Source organism: Capra hircus, chromosome 5, assembly GCF_001704415.2.
Source record: "Capra hircus breed San Clemente chromosome 5, ASM170441v1, whole genome shotgun sequence".
Lineage (NCBI taxonomy): Eukaryota > Metazoa > Chordata > Mammalia > Artiodactyla > Bovidae > Capra > Capra hircus.
In genome coordinates this window covers 100,222,080-100,246,884 of record NC_030812.1, presented here as the reverse complement: position 1 = coordinate 100,246,884, position 24,805 = coordinate 100,222,080, and the positions used below count along the sequence as shown (strand labels likewise).

General features: G+C 42.4%; 1 protein-coding gene across 5 annotated transcripts in view; it reads right to left on the bottom strand.

The window, feature by feature from the left end:
- Window positions 6,413-24,805, bottom strand: part of A2ML1 (alpha-2-macroglobulin like 1) — a 50,761-nt gene continuing 32,368 nt past the window's right edge. For 4 of the 5 annotated variants that reach the window (XM_018048519.1, XM_018048521.1, XM_013964218.2 and 1 more), the window contains exons 24-36: window positions 24,350-24,526; window positions 24,104-24,185; window positions 23,175-23,331; window positions 20,227-20,301; window positions 18,261-18,423; window positions 16,159-16,373; window positions 14,700-14,915; window positions 14,177-14,304; window positions 13,943-14,033; window positions 13,371-13,439; window positions 8,104-8,206; window positions 7,072-7,113; window positions 6,413-6,546 (exon numbers count right to left, since the gene is read on the bottom strand). In XM_018048519.1, coding sequence (XP_017904008.1) covers window positions 7,073-7,113; window positions 8,104-8,206; window positions 13,371-13,439; window positions 13,943-14,033; window positions 14,177-14,304; window positions 14,700-14,915; window positions 16,159-16,373; window positions 18,261-18,423; window positions 20,227-20,301; window positions 23,175-23,331; window positions 24,104-24,185; window positions 24,350-24,526 — 1,517 coding nt within the window. In that variant the 3' untranslated portion in view covers window positions 6,413-6,546; window position 7,072. Of the gene's footprint in view, window positions 6,623-7,071; window positions 7,114-8,103; window positions 8,207-13,370; window positions 13,440-13,942; window positions 14,034-14,176; window positions 14,305-14,699; window positions 14,916-16,158; window positions 16,374-18,260; window positions 18,424-20,226; window positions 20,302-23,174; window positions 23,332-24,103; window positions 24,186-24,349; window positions 24,527-24,805 lie in introns of all 5 variants that reach the window. The other variant, XM_018048520.1, reaches the window with a different exon arrangement.

The following is a 24,805-nucleotide window of genomic DNA, read 5'->3' as shown; positions in this document are numbered from 1 at the left end:
TGTAGCTCCCGGGCTCAATAGTTGTGGCACTCAGGCTTATTTGCTCTGTGTGGCATGTGGGATCCTCCCAGACCAGGGATCAAACCTGTGTCTCCTGCTTCGGCAGACTCATTCTTTACCACTGGGTAGCCAGGGAAGCCCTGCTTTTACTTGAATCATTCACCTTTGAAGTTATTTTGACAACTTTACCTAATCAATCCTGACTCAATAGCACTAGGAATAAGGTGCTGTTCTCATTAAATTCCTAAAATATGTCACTTTAGCTTCAGGACCAGTCAGCAGGTGATGATGAAATTTATTGGAGACTGAAAGTCTGGGAAAATATTTTATCTGTAATAACTTAAAGCCAGATAATGGGTTTGATGATATTATAGTTCTAGAAGAAGTTGGAAAATAGAATGTCAGTAGTGTGTATCAGCTATTGCATTTGATGGAATTTGAATAGGATCTACGAGAGATGACCATAGCAAAGAACTGGCCATTTTTGTCAATCAGGAGTGAAAAGGGAAAAAGTGCAGAAATGTGGGTTATGGGATTGGAAAGGCAATTGTGTGGAAAAGCTTTTGAATAATAAAAGCTGATTCAATCTTAGCCTTATGGCAAAGGTCAAATCAAGTTATGGTAGTCCCATTAGTTGTCAAAACTTCAGGATGGATTAATGTATTGCACAGCAAATTCTTACATTAGAAACACTAAAGGATTAAGCCATGAGACAAAATTTATGAAAGCATTAGGGGGGAAAATGGCTTAGGGTGTAACTTCCTACCAAAGTTTAGAGTCCTGAAGCACCCACAGTTAAGAGGTAAGTCTTTTTTATTTTTATTTTTTTGGCCACACTGTGCAGCATGTGGGATCATAGTTTCCTGACCAGGGATTGAACCTGTGCCCCCTGCATAGGGACCATGGAGTCTCAATCACTGGACCACCAGGGAAGTCCCAAGAGGTAAGTCTTGGAAAAAAGAAATACAGATATGACTATTGACATATAGAGCTTACAAGAATAAAAAGATAAGAAGAGGGGTGGGAGGGGCATTCCAGAGGGAGGGGATATATGTGTGTATATATGTATGTATATGTGTGTATATATATATATATATATATATATATACACACTTATAGCTGATTCATGTAGTTGTACACAAAAACTAACATAACTTATAAAGCAACTATACCACAAAAAAAGAAAAAAAAATTTTTTTTAATTTTTAAGAAGATTAGGAAGCCACCTAAATTTTGAAACCATGACCATGGGTTAAGAAACCTGGGAGTAAGTCAACTATATCCCAACAGAAAATAAAAATTCAATTAAAAAAAAAAGAAATCTGTGAGTATTTGGGATTGGATAATGACTCCTGGACTTCAGCTTCTGCAGGTGATATAAACCTGCTCAGTGGTCCAATGCTCTCTTCAGAGGAGGCCAAGGAGGAAATTAGCATAGAAGGATCTCCCAGAGGGTGGAGCCACAGTCACAGAGAACAAGAGCTGGTGCGTCCTTCCTGGGGAACAAAACTGAGACCTAATTAAAGAAATTCCTCATCCCTAGGGTAAGAGACCCTCTCTGAACCTTTGTCTAGAATTTCTCCAGAGAAAGTTTTTCTGTTTTTTTAAAGGAGCCAAGGTATCTTGTCCTTTGTTTCAAATCATCTACACCTTCCACACACTGCAGAAGGCCTATTGTTAGGGAGACACATTAGCACATCAGATTTTCTGTGATACTACAGCCAGTTCAGTTTCCATAGCCCTCAGGTCTCCTATGCAGCTCGTCTTGGATATAATAAAGAATTCTGTTCTTTGTATCTGTTTCCTCATTTTTTTAGTTACTAGGTGATTCTAAAGACATTTTTAATTCTAAATAAACTATAATTCTATCTTCTGCCAATGGTGAGCAGTTCATGAACTTTATCCAGGATTCAGAAAACAGTCTAAATCACATGTCCTAAAAAACAAAAAATAGTACAGAGCTGTCCCTCCCTAAGACCACTAATATGATGAAGGGCTTTGTCACAGGATACATTCTTGCATATTCAAGATGATGACCATGAACTGAGAAATTCTGTGAGTAATTCCTATTCAAAAATTTGGAAAGGTTGGGTCTTCCCTGGTTGTCCAGTGGCTAAAACTCCAGGCTCCCAATGCAGGAGGCCTGGGTTCGATCCCTGGTCAGGGAACTAGATCTTACATGCTGAAATTAACAGTTTGTATACTAGATCTTTGCAACTAAAGATCTCGGACGCCACAGTGAAAATTCTGCATGCCACAAGTAAGACCTGGCACAACCAAATAAATAAATATTTTTTTGAAGTGGCACTGACTTTCATCTTCATAAAAAAGCCTTACTAAAATAACCCTCATCTCCTATTCCTTTTTGCCTGTATATTTACCATCCCACCATTGACAACCCCTAGAAGCCTAAATCCCTTCTCCTCTGTTTTGTCATTTCTCTTAAATTAGGCTTGACAGCTTCTTTGGGTTTTCCTTTTTTATTTTCCATTCAAACAATGACGTGAACACGAAAGAAGCCTTATCTCTTGTTAATCTATCTTTTGCCAATTGATTCACAGCCTCCAGGCACTGAATCTAAGAGGGTAGAGGAAAAGATTTTCCTCTCTTACAGTTTAGCATCCTCTTAGCTTCCCAGACACTTCCATGACTCTCTTGTCTTACATCCAAGCAGTCACTGACAGGATGGAGTTTTCTCTGAGCCTGTGTTCCTGGAAAATAGGCCAGTTAAGAAATCCCACCATCCTTTTGTTTTCCAAACCCCAAAACCTTTGGTGTCAAGGAAAACAGCTCAAAGCAAAGAATCCTGCTACTCTTGTATATTCTCTGAAAGTCTCATGTCAGCCCTTCTCATGACTACAGTAAGTTCCATACACGATACCTGAAGTTTTCCTTCTGTAAAATCTCAGATCCCTTTTCTTTTCCATGAGACTGTCTTCATTAATGAACATGTTCTCCATTGCAACAGCCTGAATAAAGCCATTTGCTTAATTGTCTGGGGTATTTTGTCTTTGATATCCTCAGTGAGTCTCCTCAGTGAGTAACTTTTGAATAGGTCCCCTCCTCTTCACCCCCACTGCCAGTTCACCAGTTCTTACCTGGACTGCTGTATTGCCTCCTGAATGATTTTGAGGACTTCAGTTTTACTCTTTTTGTTTTATTTTTTTGGCTGAGCCTTGAGGCATGTGAGATCTTAGTTCCCCCACCAGGAACTGAACTTTTGCCCCCTACATTGGAAGTGCAGGGTCTTAACCCCTAGACCACCAGGGAAGTCCCAGCTTTACCATTCTCTACTCCATTCTTTACTCTGTTGCTAGAAAGATCATTCTAAAAGGCAATTTTTGACCTAACCTCTTACTACTTACACACACACACACACAAATATACCACCCAGGAAGACACTGAACTACTCTGGTGAAATACCATGCTTTCTTCTCCTCCTTTGTCTTTCATATGTAGCCCAAGCTTCCCTGGTGGCTCAGATGGTCAAGAAACTGCCTACAGTGCAGGAGACTCGAGTTCGATCCCTGGGTCAGGAAGATCCCCAGAAGAAGGAAATGGCAACCCATGCCAGTATCCTTGTCTGGAGAATCCCATGGACAGAGGAGCTTGACGGGCTGCAGTCCACGGGGTCGCAAAGCGTCGCACATGGCTGATTAACACTTCACTTCACTTTACTCACTTTGCCCAAACTTGCTCCCTCTTTTTCTGCTTTGTTGCTCATCCAGCTCAGGCACCAATCTGAAGTCTTTCCAGACACCCCATCACCTTGGCCTGGGAAGATACCTCTCTACTCTCCTAGCTTTGTGTACTTGTTCTATCGTTATTTTTTGTCACACTGTATCACAACTGTTAATGTGTTTGTTTTCTCGTTCCACTCGTTTGTGAGCTCCTCATTTATCTCTGTATTCCCAGGACAGGCAAAGTACCTAGGATATTAATAAATGCATGTATTGAATATTTAACCATATAGGCTGGAACACTGTCACTTTTTAAAAAAATGTTATTTATTTGGCTGCTCTGGGTCTGCATTGTGGCATGCAGGATCTTTAGCTGCAGTATATAAACTGTTAGTTGTGGGATTTAGTTCCCTGACCAGGGATCGAACCCAGGCTCCCCGCATTAGAGTCTTACCCAGTGGACCACCAGGAAAGTTCTCTATCACTTTAATGCTAAAAGCTATTTAATCCTTAAAATCACCTTGCTTCTCAAATATGCACAAATGTTTATATTTCAATAAGTTGAATGATGTGAATATTCTCATGAACCTCTCTTCATTCAATATAGCTGGTGGTCTTAAATCATGAGATAATTCTTTCCATCCAAAAGATACAAGAATTGTTCTTATAATCATTTGATTTGGGTTTTTTTGCCCAGACATAACTTTCTAAATCTTGAAGACCACTGCATCTGTCCATTGCAAAAAAGGAGAAGTTTTGGCAGGAACTACAGATGCAAAAGTAGGGGGCTAGAACTTTCACTGGGTAGGAGAATTCACTATTTCCTTTTTATTTTTTTAATATTTATTTATTTATATTTATATGGCTGTGCCGGTCTTTGTTGCGGCGCTTAGGATCTTTAATCTTTAGTTGTTACATGTGGGATCTAGTTCCCTGACCAGCAATTGAACCTGGGCCTCCTACACTGGGAGTGCAGAGTGTTACCCACTGGACCACCAGGGAAGTCCCATGACTGCCCTCCTTAGGGTTCTCTGTTCTCTTCCCACGATACCAAAGGGTAAGGCAGGATTAGAGATGGCCTTCTGGGATACGTTCTCCATCTTCTCTCACTTTGGGAACTCCTAGGAGGAGCAGGGCAACGTCTAGGGTGGTGGGGAAAAGGGACAAACAGCTTATGCAAGCATGGCTTTGGGTTTAGGGAAATATCTCTACATCATGGACTTTTCCCTGATTCTTTGGTCAGAGTTTCTGACCTAGAGGAGCAAGATCAGAGTGTGGACATCCAGGGTAAAAGGGTGTAATTACCTTGAGAATCTTCTCTGTTTAAATATCTTCTATCTTCCTCTGCTATTCCCATTGCCACCAAACTTGTTTCCAAAACAAAAACATTTCCCCAAGGAAGATTACCCTGTGACAGGTAACCCAAATGGGAAAAGGCTGAACAAAAGCAAAGCCACTAAGTAGGGGAACTCTGGCAGCCACTTTTCTTGTTATTGATCACTGTTTGCCCTGCAGTGACAACTGGCTGAATGCAATCCCTTAATTACGATTCTCTTTGGATTGCTCTCTGAATACTTAACTGGATTCTTGGCAAAGTCTGGGTCAAAAGTTTTAAAGAAGAAACTATAATGTGAGTTTTTGTTAAAGAATAATCATCAGATTTAAACAGAACCTTTGGTATCCATGGAAATATGCAGTCAAGTGCACAAATTTTCTTTTCAAAGAGAAGAAAATAGAATCTGTTTAGTCTATTCCCAAATACCTAAATCACATCTTCCCTTAGATTTAAACTCCAGGAAGACATTTTTGTGTTCCCTGGAACACTTCTACCATCATCTCCTTTCTGGAGAGTCCCAGATGGCTCAACACAATGGTTAAACCAATGATCCTATCCCAAGGAGCTTTCCTGTACAATTCCTCCTGCGTGTGGTGATTCCTAGGCCATCTTCCCCAGCACTTTATTCTGTCACCTCTGTACCTGTGAAGCCATAGAAAGTAGCTGGGGTTCAGATCTGCACATCCATTACCCACTCACTAGTCAACCAGACTGTTAAAGAGAATAACCACAGGCCCAAAATGGTGTCACTTGCGCTAAAGCCCCTGACACCAAATCTAAATCTAATACCTGACCTACTTGCAGTCTTGACCTTCCCCCGGAATGTAATCTTAATCAACTAATCCAGAGTTTTCTGCTCACCACCAAAGAGACCATCTGCCACGTGGGCCCTCTCCATCCCCCAGAGGAAGAAGAGGCAATCTATGTGGTAAAACCCTTGTCATTTTCTCCCCTCCAACCCCACCTAAAAGAAGATGTCCTGGCCTAAAAACAATCCTTTCTTTTCTTTTGCTAATTTCCTTTTGTACAGCTCTGAATATTCATTGGAAGGACTAAGGCTGAACCTGAGGCTCCAATACTTTGGCCACCTGATGCAAAGAGCTGACTCACAGGGAAAAAACCCTGATGCTGGGAAAGACTGAGGGCAAGAGAAGAAGGGGGCAGCAGAGGATGAGATGATTAGACAGCATCACCGACTCAATGGACATGAATCTGAGCACACTCTGGGAGATATCGGAGGACAGAGGAGGCTGGGGTCCTGCAGTCCATGGGGTTGCAAAGAGTCAGACAGGACTTAGCGACTGAACAACAATAATGCCTTGGAGCATCTTTCTGGTTGCTAGATGGAGTGCTGCCCAATTCATTAATCACCTCACAGAGTCAATTCAATCATCAGTTTAACTTGGTTACATTTTATTTTTTAACAAGAGAAATCAAATTGTTTGACTGAATGAGTTCTGCTTTCAGAGACAGCAGAATGCTGTTCCACGACATCATGGAGGATTTCTTTAGTCTCTTTCCAACTTCTCTCTTGGGGGAAAAACAAAGACAGAAGATATCATGATACTCGGAAAGTCTTCACAGTTATAGAGGAGCTTTTTTCTGTCTAGGAAAAAAAAAAGAATCTCACAAAACACGGGATGGGATTATTAGCAAGAGTGTTATCTCAGGGAAGTAGAATCAGGTCATCTTTACTTTTGCTTTAGTACTTTATCTAAAAAGATATATAATTAATAATTAGAAGATTTTTCAGCTAAGAAAAATAAAAAACCAGTGGTTTTAAAAATCACATAGAACCCCTTCACACAACTACCACTATTAACTTTTTCTGGTGTGAATGATAGAGATGATTACTCTTTTTTCCAGGAGTTCAGAACATGGTGTACAACTATACCTCAATTTTTTTAAATAAAAGAATTCAGGACAAAAAACGAAAGTTCATTTTTATCAAATATAAGCTTCCAAAAGATAATACTAGTAACTCAGAGGGACTCCTTATCTTTTAAATCTTACCACCCAACCCCCAAAGCCCACCCTTCTCTCTTTTGGGCTTACCTCATTCACAGGAATCAGAATACTGAATTGTTGCCTGTTCATCTGTAAAATTAAATAACATATATCATTATATTGCAGACCTCATACATTCAGAGAGAAACTACATAAAAGTTATCGGTTTAGGACTCCCTGGCGGTACAGTGGATAAGAAGAATCTGCCTGCCAATGCAGGAGACACGGGTTCACTCCCTGGTCCAGGAAGATCCCACATGCCAAAGAGCAGCTAAGCCACAACTACTGAGCCCGCGCTCTACAGCCCAACCTCCACAAGAAGAGAAGTCATCGCAATGCGAAGCCCACACACCACAACAAAGAGTAGCCCCTGCTCGCCGTACCTAGAAAAAGCCCACACACAGTAATGAAGACCCAGTAGAACCAAAAATAACATAATTAAAATCAACAAATTTTAAAAGCTACTGTTTAAAAAAATCCATTTAGAACAAAAGTTACCGCTTTAACCCTTTCCAAAAGATTTCTATAGGTTATGAGCATATTGGGGCTTCCCTGGTGGCTCAGACGGTAAAGCGTCTGCCTGCAATGCGGGAGACCCGGGTTCGATTCCTGGGTTGGGAAGATCCCCTGGAGAAGGAAATGGCAATCCACTCCAGCACTCTTGCCTGGAAAATCCCATGGACGGAGAAGCCTGATAGGCTACAGTCCGTGGGGTCGCAAAGAGTCGGACACGACTGAGTGACTTCACTTCGACTTCATTTCATGAGCATATTCAGAATACAGCAAGTTTTCAATGACTAATATTTGCATGCTTGCAGTAAATTATTCATCTAAGCAAACATATTAAGAATGGTTTGTCCTTAGAGAATATTGTTCTTTTGGTCTATGGACCACATTGTATAAAATATGTCTAGTTCAGAAGACTTTTTAAAAATGGCATATAACTGAATCAAAGTGCGTTAGGAAATCAGATAATGATATGCACTTGGCTTGGGAAAGAGAATTTGGAAAATTAAGAGAGAGATCATGAAGAAGGAGGCAGAAATATGTCAGGAGATGCAGGTAAATCTCGGGCCTCACCTGGCAGGTAGTAATCATAGACTTTGATGGTTGCTGGTTTGAGGTTAGTGACCAACACACTTTGGCTGATGGTGAAGGTATAGGTCTGAGTTTCCTTCCCGAGCTGTAAGACAGACAAATATCCCATTAAAACAAAAGTGAAAATAACATCTCTGCGATTGAAAAACTGTTGCTGAAAAAGACACAGATGTAAAGAACAGACTTTTAAACTCTGTGGGAGAAGGCGAGGGTGGGATGATTTGAGAGAATAGCATTGAAACATGTATATTATCATATGTGAAACAGATCGCCAGTCCAGGTTCAATGCATGAGACAGATTGCTCATGGCTGGTGCACTGGGATGACCCTGAGGGATGGGATGGGGAGGGAGGTGGGAGGGGGGTTCAGGATGGGGAACACATGTATACCCATGGCTGATTCATGTGAATGTATGGCAAAAACCACCACAGTATTGTAAAGTAGTTAGCCTCCAATTAAAATAAATTTTAAAATGGAAAAAAACAAAAAAAACAAAAAAAGACTCTTGCTGTCTTCACATAGATTTCCTGAAATCCTTCTACCTCTGCTTCTTGCCACTCCCAAAATTGCCTCTTGCTGTCTTTCTGGCTCTTTCTTCTCAGCATCTTACAGTTTCCTGGTCCTTCTGTAAAATGGGTCCACTCTTGGTCTGGTCTAACCTACAGCTCCTCTACTAAATTAAGTGCAGTGGCCAAAGGAACAGAAGCTTCCATTATCCTTCAACAGCTTTATACACACGATTGGTTTCCTCTCTTCATTCAGCTCTCTGATCCAATGACATCTCCTCACAGAGGCCTTTCCTAACCACCCGACTTTAAAACAGTCACACTGGACTTCTCTGATGGTCCAGTGGCTAAGACTCTGAGCTCCCAATGCAGGGGGCCTGGGTTCGATCCCTGGTCAGGGAAGTTGAAGTAGATCCCACATGCCTCAACTAAGAGTTCACATGCCGAAACTAAAGATCCTGCATGCCACGATGAAGTTCAAAGAACCTGAGTGCCACAACTAAGACCCAGTGCAGGCAAATACATAAAATAAAATAAAAGTCACATCCTGGCTTAGCCCCACCACACTCCTACATAGCATTGATGACTACTAAAACTATTCCTAAATATGTATGTTTGTGCATACATATGTATTTTTTAATTTTCATATTGTTTGTCTCTCCATTAGAATATCAGCTCCATGAGGACAGGAGTCATTTCTATGACTTTAATTGCAACATCTCTATCATGTTGAAGAGTATCTGGTATATGTTGATCGCTCAAAAACTGTTTGTTGAATAAATGAATGAATGAAGAGTTCAAGACAATTGTATAAATTAATCTAATAGAAAAAATAAGATTTATGTTATAAATTTAGACGTGAAGTTATAAATGCTAAAGTGGAAGAAATTTTGAAAGAGATTTTTTACGTATGTTCTCTGTACTTAGTCATTCAGTTCTGTCTGACTCTTCAAGACCTCATGGACTGTAGCCTGCCAGACTCCTCTGTCCATGGGATTCTCCAGGCAAGAACACTGGAGTGGGTATTGCTGCTGCTGCTAACTCGCTTCAGTCGTGTCCGACTCAGTGCAACCCCAGAGACGGCAGCCCACCAGGCTCCTCTGTCCCTGGGATTCTCCAAGCAAGAATACTGGAGTGGGTTGCCATTTCCTCCTCCAATGCATGAAAGTGAAAAGTGAAAGTGAAGTCGCTCAGTTGTGTCTGACTCTGTGCGACCCCATGGACTATAGCCTAAAAGGCTCCTGCATCCATGGGATCTTCCAGGCAAGAGTATTGGAGTGGGTTGCCATTGCCTTCTCTTGGAGTGGGTACAGGGCTTCTAAAAACATCGTCTGGGAATTCTCAGGAATGCCCAAGACCATCTGGCAATTTGTGAGAGCAGAATTATTTTGGGAATAATACTAAGACATTATTTACTTTTTTCATTCTCATCCTCTTTCACTGTACTAGTGGAAGGGGACTACTTGATGTGTGATATTTTGACAGATTGAATGCCAAAGCAGACTGGAGAATTTCACTCTCTCTGATTAAGCTAGATATTAAAGCAAAAATGTAAAACAATCTGCTAGTCTCACTAATTTTTTTGTTGTTTTGGGAAATACATTTTTCATGAAATGTTATATTAAAATGTTGTGAGCTTATTACTATTGTTTTTAAATAGCTTAATAAATATTTTAATGTTTTTCTCATTTTTAGTTTCTAATAAGATAAATGTCTAATAAGATAAGACATTATCTCTTCTAATAAGATAAATAGATGTAACCCACGCTATCATCAGCTCTTTGAGATCATTTAAGCGTATAGAGGACTCATTATCAGAGAAATGCAAATCAAGACCACAATGAGATACCATTTCACACCAGTCAGAATGGCTGTGATCCAAAAGTCTACAAGCAATAAATGCTGGAGAGGGTGTGGAGAAAAGAGAGCCCTCTTATACTGTTGGTGGGAATGCAAACTAGTACAGCCGCTGTGGAGAACAGTGTGGCGATTCCTTAAAAAACTGGAAATAGAACTGCCTTATGACCCAGCAATCCCACTGCTGGGCACACACACTGAGGAAACCAGAATTGAAAGAGACACATGAACCCCAATGTTCATTGCAGCACTGTTTATAATAGCCAGAACATGGAAACAACCTAGATGTCCATCAGCAGATGAATGGATAAGAAAGCTGTGGTACATATGCACAATGGAGTATTACTCAGCCATTAAAAAGAATACATTTGAATCAGTTCTAATGAGGTGGACAAAACTGGAGCCAATTATACACAGTGAAGTAAGCCAGAAAGAAAAACACCAATACAGTATACTAACACATATATATGGAATTTAGAAAGATGGTAATGATAACCTTGTATGCAAGACAGCAAAAGAGACACAGATGTATAGAACAGACTTTTGGACTCTGTGGGAGAGGGAGAGGGTGGGATGATTTGGGAGAATGGCATTGAAACATGTATACTATCATGCAAGAAACAAATCGCCAGTCTAGGTTCGATACAGGATACAGGATGCTTGGGACTGGTGCACTGGGATGACCCAGAGAGATGATATGGGGACAGAGGTGGGAGGGGGGATCAGGATTGGGAACACGTGTACACCTGTGGCGGATTCATGTCAATGTATGGCAAAACCAATACAGTATTGTAAAGTAAAATTTAAAAGAAAAATTTTTAATGAAAAAAAAAAGAGTATAGAGGGGTCCTGAAAAAATGTCTTTGGTACCACTGTTCTCATCAATCATTTAGTTATCATAAAGATTTAAAGCAAAAGACTAATATACACCAAAAGAAAGCTGAGATAGCAGACTTAATATCTGATCAGATAGAATCTAAGGCAAAGAAAAAAGAGTGCATGTGTGTAGAAATCTAAGGCAAAGATATATATAATGTAAATGAAGGACAGTATATACTAATGAAAAGGAAATTGAAAAAGATATGTTCATAAGACATACAACCCTAATTATATAATCAAAAAATATATCAAGAAATGACTGACAGAATAGCATAGCTAAATGGATAAAGGACCAATCAACCACTGTAACTGCAAATTTTGACAAATTTCCAAAAACTGATAGATGGAGCAGAAAAAATAAGCAGGGATAACAAAGGCATGAACAACAGAAATAATCATTTTGGACTTTTAGATCTAGATCAAATCCGTACGCAAGAGAAGAGAAAGAAAAAGAGAAAGTGATGTCACTCTGTTGTGTCCGACTCTGCGACCCCATGGACTGCAGCCTACCAGGCTCCTCCATCCATGGAATTTTCCAAGCAAGAGTACTAGAGTGGGTTGCCATTTCCTTCTCCAGAGGATCTTCCCGACCCAAGAGAAAGGACCTGGATATTCTTTTGTAGCACACAATGAACATTTCCAAAAACAGACCACATATTAGGTCACAAAAGAAAACTCAGTGCATTTTAGAAGCTCACTATCATGATCTCAGACCATAGTGGAATAAAATTAGAAATTAGTAACAAAAAAGTGGCTTTAAATATCCCATGAATTTTCAAAAAATTAAAATATAAAGTAAGTAGTTAAGGAAAACAATGAATGTCAAAAATTGTTGGACAATGAATATACTTAGAGGGAAACTTATAGTTTAAATTAATCAGAAAGTGAGAGATTAAAAATAAACAAATTTAGCATTCAATTTAAGAAGTTAGAAAAAGAATGACAGAAAATATCCTTTTCTCCTGTCTTCAGCCCAAAACAAAAAAGGAGTTCCCTGATAGTCTGGTGGTTACAACTCAGTGCTTTTACTACATGGACCCGGGTTCAATCTCTAGTCCAGGAGCTAAGATCCCTCAAGCCTTGGGCCCCAAAATAATAATAATTTTTTAAAAGGAAGAAATTAATTAAACAGAGCACCAAAACCAAATAATCAAATAACAAAGAACAACAGAGAAGAGATATAAAGCCAAAAGAAACTTTTGTCAAACGTGAATAAGATTGCCCTCTGATGATACTGGTAAAGAGAAAAGGGGAGAAGATACAGAAAAAAGGAAATAGTCACAGATATAATCATGATTGGCTTTTAGACCGTTGGACTTGATGTCTCGAGTTAGAAGCTGACTGACAAATCTGGCTCGGTACCCAGGCCATCTGGCCACTGCAGTCTTAGGAATGGTGTTGTGGAAATTAGTATCCCCAGGTTCAACTCCCACCTTGACTCCTGACAAAAAGGTTGAGTTGAGAAGCACACCTACTCGGTCACTTCAGCCTCAGTCTCCTTACGTAGAAGGAGGGGTGGTATGTGAGACTCAGGGAAGGTGTGTATGGAAGCATCATTTAAAGTACAGAATGATGATTTCAGGGTTGTTCCTGATACGCTAAGCAGTGTGTGTGTATGTTAGTCTCTCAGTCATGTTCAGCTCTTTGTGATCCCATGAACTATAGCCTGCCAGGCTCCTCTGTCCATGGAATTCTCCAGGCAGGAATACTGGAGTAGCTTGCCATTCCCTTCTTCAAGGGATCTTCCCAATCCAGGGATCAAACTCAGTTCTCCTGCATTGCAGGCAGATTCTTTACCATCTGAGCCACAAGGGAAGCCCCAGAGTTGTTCACTCACCAGAGTTGTTCCAAAAGAAACTATACAGGGCTTACTCCAAAGTGGTTGTGAACACTGACCCTCTCAGGTTGCTCAGCCTCATGTGTGTGACACTCGTATATGTACATTGGGAGGGAAGCTGAAAAGACACATAGCAATTAAGCACTTTGGTTCAGTTCCTGACCCCATACCTCTTCCAAGTAGATGTTGAGCGTGTCAATTTCAGATTCAACCTTCTTCACCAGTGGTTGCTGGAGAAGCTGAATAAGAAAGGATGGGAAAAAAGAGAGAGACTGAGAGCCAGAGCCTTTCTTATCCTCTAGGGTCATCTTGCAAAGCTCTGCCATGGTTACAAAAGCAATATATGTTTTCTTAACATGGAAAAACATAAGAAAAAGGAACCAAGACAGTAACTGGCTCCATATCATACTGTTTATGTTCAGTCACTCAGTCATGTATGACTCTGCAATCCCATGGACTGCAGCATGCCAGGCTTCCCTCTCCTTCACCATCTCCAGGAGCTTTCTCAAACTCTTGTCCATCGAGTTGACGATGCCATCCAACCATCTCATCCTCTGTTGCCCTCTTCTCCACCTGCCCTCAATCTCATATACTCAATGCATCTTTGTAGCCCATTTAGAAACTATAATCATGAGTTAGTTGCATGTATAAACCATCATGCCCAACTCAAGAGCTTTTTAATGATAATTAAAAGCTATGATCATTAGTCCCCCTTCAAAACTGGAAAACAGAAGCAACTTACTAACTGATTGGTGCCCTCCACAGGACTGAATCCAGAAAGCATTTTGACCTCCACAATAGCCATATTGGAAGAGCTGCGACTCCCCACATAACTGAGGGCAGAAAGGAGCAAACCTGTGTCAGCCCATTGTCTTCCCTCTCAGCACCCTGTGTGTTCACAATACACACACACACACACACTCCAGCTCAGCCACCCCATCCTAGATGCCCCCCAAACCCTCTCTGCTCTCCTCACCTGGTTTGGATCGTCAGCACCAAGGATCCAAGTGAAGTATGTTGCTTACACTGAGTGTTCCTTGTTTTCACACTAAGACTAAAGGCCTTCACACTTATCAGAGGGAGGATATTATATCTCAGCACGATCTAGGTGGAGGAAGCAAAAAACAGTTGGAGAAATCAGGGTTGGGGAGAATTTTTAAAGATTGTATGGTTTGAATGACTTTCCTTACAAGTAAGATGGAGAAGGTTCTGCTGGAGGTCGAGATACTCTCAGACTCTCCTCCCCAACTCACACTAGTCCTGCTGGAGCTTGGCTTTGTTGTTGTTTAGTCTCTCAGTTGTGCCTGACTCTGCAGCCCCAGGGACTATCGCCAGCCAGGCTTCCCTGTCCATGGGATGTTCCAGGCAAGAATACTGAAGTGGGTTGCCACTCCCTTCTTCTAGGGATCTTCCCAACCCAGGGATTGAACCCATGTCTCTTGCATTTCAGGTGGATCATTTACCACTGAGCCACCTGGGAAGCCCAGAGCTCTGCTTACCTGCGCATAAACACAGCCCTGGCCTGAGGCCTCCAAGGTGTACACCCCAGGGATATGGGGCAACATCTTCTGCTGAAACACCAGACGGTTGGCGGCTTGAACATTGAAGGTGTGCTGGAAATTCTGAGCGGATTTCACTGCCACGTTGACTTCCTTTGACTGCACGTAGGCAGTGGCGGCATACTTGGCAAGAGCTTGGAGTGCCACCACGGTGTCCTGACAACAACAGGCACGTACTTACTGTTTTGTGAGCCACTGGAAGTAACTTCCAACAACCCTCAAGCCTAGACACCTGATTAGTGTTTGCTAGTTTGAATGATACCTCCTCTAAGACTCTAAGATCCACATTCAGCCATGCTGGGAAAGCTCATAGAGCTTTAGAAATCTCATAGAGCTCATAGAAATCACATCTTACCTGCATAGAAAATCACCATCAAGTTATTATCAGACATCATAGGTTGTTAGGCTTAATTTCATATATTCATACTCAGCAATGAAGCCTAGCTTCAGAACAGGTTATTATTAGGAGTGAGTGGATCATTGTTTAATATCAGTTTTGCAGTCTCCTTATTTGGGGGGGGAAACAGCAGTAGCTTGATAGCCCTAAAAATCGCATGTTCTTCCAAGTTATTAAATTGCATAAAGATCTTCTGTGACACAGGGTATCACAGGATCCTTGGAAAATCCATCCTTGAAGGACAAGCTTTCTTAGCCATTGTGTGTGTGTGTGTGTGTGTGTGTGTGTGTGTGTGTGTGTTAGTCATTCAGTCATGTCTGACTCTTTGCCACCCCATGGACTCAAGCCCGCTAGGCTCCTCTGTCCATGAGATTCTCTAGGCAAGAATACTGGAGTGGGTTGCCATTCCCTTCTTCAGGGGATCTTCACAACCCAGAGATTGAGCCCAGGTCTCCTGCACTGCAGGCAGATTCTTTACCGTCTGAGCCACCTGCGTCCCTTAACCATTATGCCATGTGACAATCTTTTCATCATCTGGGAATAAGGCAGATCCTACTTTGTAGTATATACAACTTTTCCTAGCTTTCCTTCTAGATTGTAAACTTTTTAAAGACTATGTCTTACCAGATTTCCAGTACCTGAAATAGAAGAAGGAGGTATGCCCATAAAGTCATGCCATTATGCCTATAGACCCCATAACTGGCTTTCCAATTTGTGACTATGTAAATTTAGCCATAATTAAACATGTCCTCTTTACATGTACAACATGGATCTTGTGATGTTCCATACTCTACAAAGTAAGACTTAAATACGTATAGTACTATTTGTGTGCCCATGTGACTTAATTTTATGAATTCTTCTATGTCTTTTTCAAACATGATTTTCCCCCTTGCTGTACAATGATTAGTCCCCAGACCTAGAGGGCAAGGGTTATTGTTTTTCCTCTCTCTCCATGTGGGATCCAATCCTACCTGATAAAGGGCAGAGGACCAAGCTATTTACCTGAGTGGAAGAGAAGCCCCCATATGCATTTTGCTGCTTGCTCAACCAAGCCACTATGCTGGTGGCCTTGCCTAGCTCCTTTTGAGTCACGTCGTCTTTGCTAAGCAAGGTCAATAATACATAGGCCGTGAGTTCCACATCAACAGCCTCAGGCTGAGACCAAGGGCTGGCATCTGAAGTCGGAGCAGGTTTCTGGCTCCAGTGAATGGATTCTCCTGTGGAGAAAAACGCATGATTAGCAAAGTCTTGGAAGGAAATGACTCCCATTTTCACTTTGTAAATGTGTGTGCACCAAGTGTGCCAAGTTGCTTCAGTCATGTCTGACTCTGTGTGACCCCATGGGCTGTAGCCCACCAGGCTCCTCTGTCCATGGAATTCTCCAGGCAAGAATACTGTAATGGGTTGCCATTTCCTTTTCGAGGGGATCTTCCCCAACCAGGGATCGAACCCGTGTCTCCTTCATTGGCAGGTGGATTCTTCACCCCTGAACTACCTGGGAAGCCTCAAATCAGAGAAAGTAATAACCAAAAATGAATCACCAGTCAGAAAAAAAAATTTCTTAAATCTTCTGACTTACTGGCCATAATGTATATGCAAAAATTTGTGTCTGTGTGTGAATGTGTGTACACCCACACATAATTCCCTTGGGTAAAGTTGGGAGCATCAGTAAATGCCTCCAGCAATGATAACATATGGGAGAATACGCATAAAAACACTGAGAAACCACAGAAGAAATGCTAATGAGAGCAAGCAAGTAGATGATGAGGTCAAATCCCATCTCTATGACAGCCACAATGGTAAACTGAAGATAAAGAACAGCAAGTAGAAATGAGGAGTGGAAGCTAGAAGTCTTATTAAATATAAGTTTAGGGACTTTCCTGGTGGTCCAGTTGTTATGAATATGCCTTGCATTGCAGGGGACAAAGGTTTGATCCCTGCTCAGGGAACTAAGGTCCCATATGTCACAGAGGAACTAAGCCCACATTGCAACTAGAGAGTCTGTGAACCTCAATGAAAAATCCTGCATACAGCAACTAAGACCTGACACAGCCAAAAAATAACATTTTAATATAAATATATAAGTTCAGAGATAATAAATACATAGCCCAAAGGAGGCAATCTAAGCGGAAGAACAAAAGAAAACATGTGAGCCTACAAAGCAAGCTAATGAGGAAGAGACAATCACATTAAGTTGATATATGCCTGAGCGGATATAACTCCGTCCACTGTCTGAGATCCCCATGCCAGGACTGGAGTTGCTTATACACAGGCCAAAAACCTACCCAGGGCCCTGATGAGAGGGCAATTCAGCAATGACATTTGTATAAATGAAAGCTGAGATTAAATTTCTGCCTGGCAGTATAATTTTAAATAAAGAGCTAGGTAAATAAAATGCATTAATATTTTATTTACAAGATCTGTTAGAATATCTAATTATTTTTGGCCATGCCACAGGACTTGCGGGATCTTAGGGATCTTAGAGTAGTAAAAGTGCGGAGTCTTAGCCACTGGACCAATAGGGAATTCTCAGAATATTGCAAATTATTCTTAAATATATCCAAAGTTTGAGAAGGACCTCGAGAAATCTCTAAGTTCATCTTACCCCATCAACCTCAGTGGCTTTACACCAAAGAACTGTTAAACTGGGGATTCTCCAATGCCAGTACATTTTCTGACCAGCTTCTACCATCTATTTTCTCTTCATGTTAAAAATATAACATGCTTATTGAGGACTTTCAGGGGTTTTCCCACAAAACTCTTAGTAGTGATTTCATGACTTAACTTTTACTAAAATGAATCCTAGAACTGAACATATGTGGGACTATGGAGAATAGGGAAATTTTTCACATCTTTTCACAATTTCAAAAATACTGGGACTTCCCTGGGAGTCCAGTGGTTGGGACCCAGAGCTTTCACTGTTGTAGACCTGGGTTCAATCCCTGGTCAAGGAACTAAGATCCTGCAAGCCATATGTCATGACAAAAAATAAAAAGGACTTCCCTGGCATCCAAGGGGGTTTGATCCCTGGTCCGGGAAGTTCTGCATACCATGCAGTGTGGCAAAAAAAAAAAAAAAAGCAAAAGCTAACAGGACCAACATACCTGAGACAATAGCCTGTTGATCTAGCTTTCCAAGAAGAATGTTTCTGACGTCTGTGTCCCCAGCCAGAGAGAATGTATAAGCAAGGAGGGCCTGTGTGTACAGGTTGGTGGTAGAGGAAACGGAACTCTTGAGACACTGCAGCCCCTGACTCACCATTGGATCCTGAAAAGTAAAGATGAAGAACTGAATTTAGAAGGCATTTCTTTAAAAAGTGGAGGTGATAAGGAATATCCTCTTTTGAGTTTAAAAGACTCTCAGTTCTCAGTTCAGTCACTCAGTCATGTCTGACTCTTTGCGACCCCATAAACCACAGCACACCAGGCCCCTCTGTACATCACCAACTCCTGGAGTCCATCCAAATCCATGTCCATTGAGTTGGTGATGCCATCCAACCATCTCATCCTCTGTTGTCCCCTTCTCCTCCTGCTCTCAATCGTTCCTAGCATCAGGATCTTTTCAAATGAGTCAGCTGTCCGCATCAGGTGGCCACAGTATTGGAGTTTCAGCTTCAATCTCCTTTAGGATGGACTGGTTGGATCTCCTTGCAGTCCAAGAGACTCTCAAGAGTCTTCTCCAACACCACAGTTCAAAAGCATCAATTCTTCGGCACTCAGCATTCTTTATAGTCCAACTCTCACATCCATACATGACCACTGGAAAAACCATAGCCTTGACTAGACGGACCTTTGCTGACAAAGTAATGTCTCTGCTTTTCAATAAGCTGTCTAGGTTGGTCATAACTTTCCTTCCAAGGAGCAAGCATCTTTTGATTTCATGGCTGCAATCACCATCTGTAGTGATTTTGGAGCCCAGGAAAATAAAGTCTGACACTGTTTCCACTGTTTCCCCATCTATTTCCCATGAAGTGATGGGACCGGATGCCATGATCTTCGTTTTCTGAATGTTGAGTTTTAAGCCAACATTTTCACGCTCCTCTTTCACTTTCATCAAGAGGCTCTTTAGTTCTTCTTCACTTTCTGCCATAAGGGTGGTGTCATCTGCATATCTGAGGTTACTGATACTTCTCCCAGCAATCTTGATTCCAGCTTGTGCTTCCTCTAGCCCAGTGTTTCTCATGATGTACTCTGCATATAAGTTAAATAAGCAGGATGACAACATACAGCCTTGACGTACTCCTTTTCCTATTTGGAACCAGTCCGTTGTTCCATGTCCAGTTCTAACTGTTGCTTCCTGACCTGTATACAGGTTTCTCAAGAGGCAGGTCAGGTGGTCTGGTATTCCCATCTCTTTCAGAATTGTCCACAGTTTATTGCGATCCACACAGTCAAAGGCTTTGGCATAGTCAATAAAGCAGAAATAGATGTTTTTCTGGAACTCTCTTGCTTTTTCCATGATCCAGTGGATGTTGGCAATTTGACCTCTGGTTCCTCTGCCTTTTCTAAAGCCAACTTGAACATCTAGAAGTTCACAGTTCACGTATTGCTGAAGGCTGGCTTGGAGAATTTTAAGCATCACTTTACTATTGTGTGAGATGAGTGCAATGGTGTGGTAGTCTGAGCGTTCTTTGGCATTACCTTTCTTTGGGATTGGAATGAAAACTGACGTTTTCCAGTCCTGCGGCCACTGCTGAGTTTTCCAAATTTGTTGGCATATTGAGTACAGCACTTTCACAGCATCATCTTTCAGGATTTGAAATAGCTCAACTGGAATGCCATCACCTCCACTAGCTTTGTTCGTAGTGATGCTCCCTAAGGCCCACTTCACTTCACATTCCAGGATGTCTGGCTCTAGGTGAGTCATCACAGCATCGTGATTATCTGGGTCATGAAGATCTTTTTTGTACAGTTCTGTGTATTCTTACCACCTCTTCTTTATATCTTCTGCTTCTGTTAGGTCCCTACCATTTCTGTCCTTTACTGGCTGGAGAGGGACAAAACTAGGTAACTTTCTCTAGAAATAGGCATGATCCAGAGAGTGTCAAGCGGAGGAGCTAGAGAAACTCACATCTGTGGTCTTGCCCATCTCCAACAATGCAGCTGTGATGTAGGCAGTCAAGGAGATCTCATCATCAACTCCACCCTGGAGGGAGACAGGAAGACAGGAAGTCAAGGCCGCAGCCAGCACGTGCAAGAATTGTGTGCAAACTACAAACTACAAAAAGGTGTCCCCTCTGAACAGATGAATTAGCAGATGCAGGGAACGGACATGTGGACACAGTGGTGAGGGAGGGTGGGATGAATTGACAGAGTAGCATTGACATTTAATACACTGGTTTGTGTAAAATACATAGCTAGTGGGAAGCTGCTGGATAGCACAGGGAGCTAGCTCAGTGCTCTGTGATGACCTAAAGGGGTGAGATGGGGGTGGGAGCGTGGGAGGGAGGTAGAAGGAAGGCTCAAGAGGGAGGGGGACATATATACTCATGTACCTAATTCCCACTGTTGTACAGCAAAAGCTAACACAACACTGTACAGCAATTATCTTCCAATTAAAACAAAATTATTTATTTATTATTATTTTTTACGTGAAGGATAATTGCTTAACAATATTGTGTTAGTTTCTGCCATACATCAACATGAATCAGTCATAGGTATACATATGTTCCCTCCCTCCTGAACCTCTGTCCCACCTCCCACCCCACTCCACTCCTCAATTTTTGAATTAAGAAAATAAAAAAGTGCTCCTTTCCAGAGGCTGACTGGACTTCAAGACTCCAGGACAGACAGTGGGTGGGGGCAGGGAGGAGGACTGGAGGGACTTCAGTGACGCACAGCCTACAACAGTGACCTTTTAGTAACCTTTAAGAAGTAACTTAAGAGGTCTTCAGCTCTGAGTGGTATTTAGGAAACCCAAGAGAAGTGGTTAGGAAGCATAACAGATTAAAAAAAAGAAGAAGAAGGAAGCAGGGGATAAGAAGAATCTGAGAATTTCTTATTCTCAGGTTTTTACTGAATCTGAGCCTCCCCAGATGAATGTTCCCCTCAAGTGGTACAAAGCTCAGCCTCTTTTCCAGGAGACATTAGGTGACACCTGTCCTTGATTAATGACTTTCACAGAAGAATATTGGTTTTTTCTTTAAAAAAATATGTAATCTAAATTATGATCTTTGTTCAATAGATAAAAGAACAAACACTTAAAAAGGTGAAATAGTTTGTTCAAGAATACACAACTAATAAGGTGAAGGGCTGGGATTTGAGCCCAAGGAGTTAAAGTCCAGAGCTCCCACTAAGGACCAAACCACCAAACTTGACAAGACAAATGATGTGTTTCTTGACAGACTGGCCAGCTCTGGTAAGACAGGAGGAGGAAAAACCTCTAGAATCTTGTTCTAGTCACATCCAGGCTTGTACTATACACATGGGGGACACTGCAAGGACCTTGCATAAGGAATACTAATGAATCATATAGAGCTTTTGTTTTCAACACCCAAGATTTTTAATCCAGGGCCTGGAATAGCAATAATGATTCCTCCAGGAAAGTTGGTTCAGTCTTTCTTTCACTGGGTTTGTTCTGAATTGAACAAGAGCTGCTCACACCCCAGCACCTCACCCTGTGTTGGGAGGGGTCAGGCAGTGCAGTGAATGGAGGTGAGAAATGCCCCTGGAGTCCAACTGCTGGGGTTCAAATGACAGTCCTGTGCCCACAATCACCTTGGGCACTTCACTTAACCCCCGCACCTAGTTTCTTCATCTGTAAAATGGAATTAAAAATGGTATGCCAGGACTTGTGTGTGCATGCTCAGTTGCTTCAGTCGTGTCCAACACTTTGTGACTCTATGGACTATGCCCCGCCAGGTTCCTCTGTTCATGAGATTCTCTAGACACTGATACTAGAGTGGGTTGCCACGCTCTCCGCGGGATCTTCCCAACCTGGGAATCAAACTCACATCTCCTGCGTCACAGGTGGATTCATTACCCACTGAGCCACCTGGGAAGCCCCATGCTAGGACTCAGCGTATTGATTTGTTGTAAACATTAAATGGGCTTCCCAGGTAGCTCAGTGGTAAAGAATCTGCCTGCCAAAACAGGAGATGCAAGAGACACAGGTTCGATCCCTGGGTCAAAAAGATCCCCCAGAAAAGGAAATGACAACCCATGGGAAATCCTATGGATTGAGGAGCCTGGCAGGGTTGCAGTCCATGGGTCGTAAAGAGTCAGACACGACTAAGCAACTAAACAAGAACAAACATTAAACATCAAATAAACGGAGTACATAGCGCCTGGCAGAGAGTAGACACCCTTGCAATAAAAACTGGGCTGGGGACTTCCCTGGTGGTCCAGTGGTTAAGTATCTGTCTTCCAATGCAGTGGACTTCAGTTTGATCCCTGGTTGGGTAACTAAGATCCCACATACCCTGAGGCAGCTAAGCCTGTGCATAGCGACTACTGAGCCTGTGCTGCAGCAAAAATCCAGCCCAGCCAAAATAAACAAATAATTACTTTTTTTAAATAGCAAAATTATTTTAAAAAGAAAAGAAAAAAAGAGGTATTGGGCTGCCTGGGAATCCCCACCAGAGCAAATGGCTTTGCTTCAGACTTAGGGAGTTAGTAAAATGCTCAGAGACCTTCTAGTCCAATGGTCCTCAAACTTTAGCAAGTATTTGAATCACCCAAAGGGCTACGTTAAAATACAAATGCTGGCCCACATCCCCCAGAGTTCCTCTGACTAGGTCTGGGGTGAGAGCTGGAATTAGCATTTCAAACAAGTTCTCAGGTGGTGCCGGTACTGCTGAACCTGGGCACTGCACTTTGAGAACCATGTCCTAGTACATATTCTCGTTTCACAGACATGGAAGCTCAGGCTCAAACTGGCTAAGAATATTGACAAAGGTCACCCCTTAGCCAGGCCAGAGACCTAAAGAACCAAACCCCGGGCCAGCACTCTCTTGATTCTGCGCAATCAAGTTCCGTCAAGTTCTTCTCAGGGACTCCAGGCCCCTGGGCAGGCCGCACCTTCATAGCTGTGTGAAGGAGATTTCCCACGTTGTCGTAGCAGCCACTGGAGAGCTGGTTTCCTGCCATCCACTCAAGAGCATCCTGGATGTTCTTGTCGTCAATGAAGATGAATTGCTGAGCCTGGGCAAAGCATTTGGTGACAAAGGCTGTCAGCCTATATGGGTAAAGAGGGAAATGTACATTAAGGCAGATTTCTAGGTGAGGGTTCAATGTGTTAAGTCAATTCAGTTGTGTCCAACTCTTTGCCACCCCATGGACTATAGCCCACCAGGCTCCACAGTCCATGGGATTTTCCAGGCAAGAATACTGGAGTGGGTTGCCATTTCTTCTTCCAGGGTGTGCAACAGTTCTACAGTTTGTTCTGGTGTGTAGTTCCAGAAGAGGAGTTGAGAAAACATAATGCCATAGGAAGCCTGGAAAAGGGAGGTCTCACTTGGCCTTCATGGCGACAAAAACTGGTAGGTACAAGGTGAGGGAGAAGGGTAAAGGATCTGACCATACATGAAGCTGAAATAAATAGTATTAAAGTGGTAGAGGAGGACTTCCCTGGTGGCACAGTAGAGAAGAATCCACTTGCCAATGCAGGGGACATGGGTTCCATCCCTGGTCCGGGAAGATTCCACATGTCACAGTGCAACTAAGGCCCATGTACCACAACTGCTGAGCCCACACCTAGAGCCTGTGCCTCACAAGAGAAACCCACATGCCACAAGAGAAACCCCACACCGAAACTAGAAAAAGCCCGCAGAGCAACAAAAACCCAACACGGCCATAAATTAAAAAATAAAATTAATTTAAAAACTATGTTTAAGTGGTAAAGGATAGAAAGCAAGAATGGGGTGCAGGGGAGGGTAGAGGAATAATTCCGAAGGGTTCTGGAATTATTCTCTGGGGAGCAGAACTCACTGAGAATTGGGCAACATTACCATGTGTTTCCATTTCCATCTTGCTCCCCAAAGGCGCTGTAGGAGCCATTACTGTGTTTGTACATCAGTTCTGTCTGGTACCCTGGGAAGCCAGATGTGGTTTTAGAGGAGAGCAACAACTTCAAAAAACACTCCCATGGCTTGCAAGGAGAAGGGACACTTCAGACACCAAAATTCCCTGTGTCTTAATAACCCAACCATAGGCCCCAAAGCAAGTGTCCAAGAAGAAAGGGTGAGCCAGCTCACCCAGCTTCAGGAAGCCCACTGCTCGAGACCAGATTTCCTCCGTCAGCAGCTCTGTCTTCTCCAGGTACTGCAGGACGTAAATGATAGGCGCGAACAAGACCATGTTCTGCTCCCCGCAGCCACATGGCATCTGCACCAGGTTGTCCAGGTTCTGCAGGGCTGTGCCCATGATGTCTCCTGGGGTCCAAAAGAAGAGGGAGAGAAGATGGTGGGAGAAGCAGGGACCCTGAAGAGTTATCATTCAATGAATACGTGTGTGCCAAGTCACTTCAGCCATGTCTGACTCTTTCAGAACCCATGGACTGTAGCCCCCCAGGCTCCTCTGTTCATGGGATTTTCCAGGCAAGAATACTGGAGTGGGTTGCCATGCCCTCTTCTAGGGGATCTTCTCTACCCAAGGATGGAACCCACATCTCTTATGTCTCCAGCACTGGCAGACGGGTTCTTAACCACTAG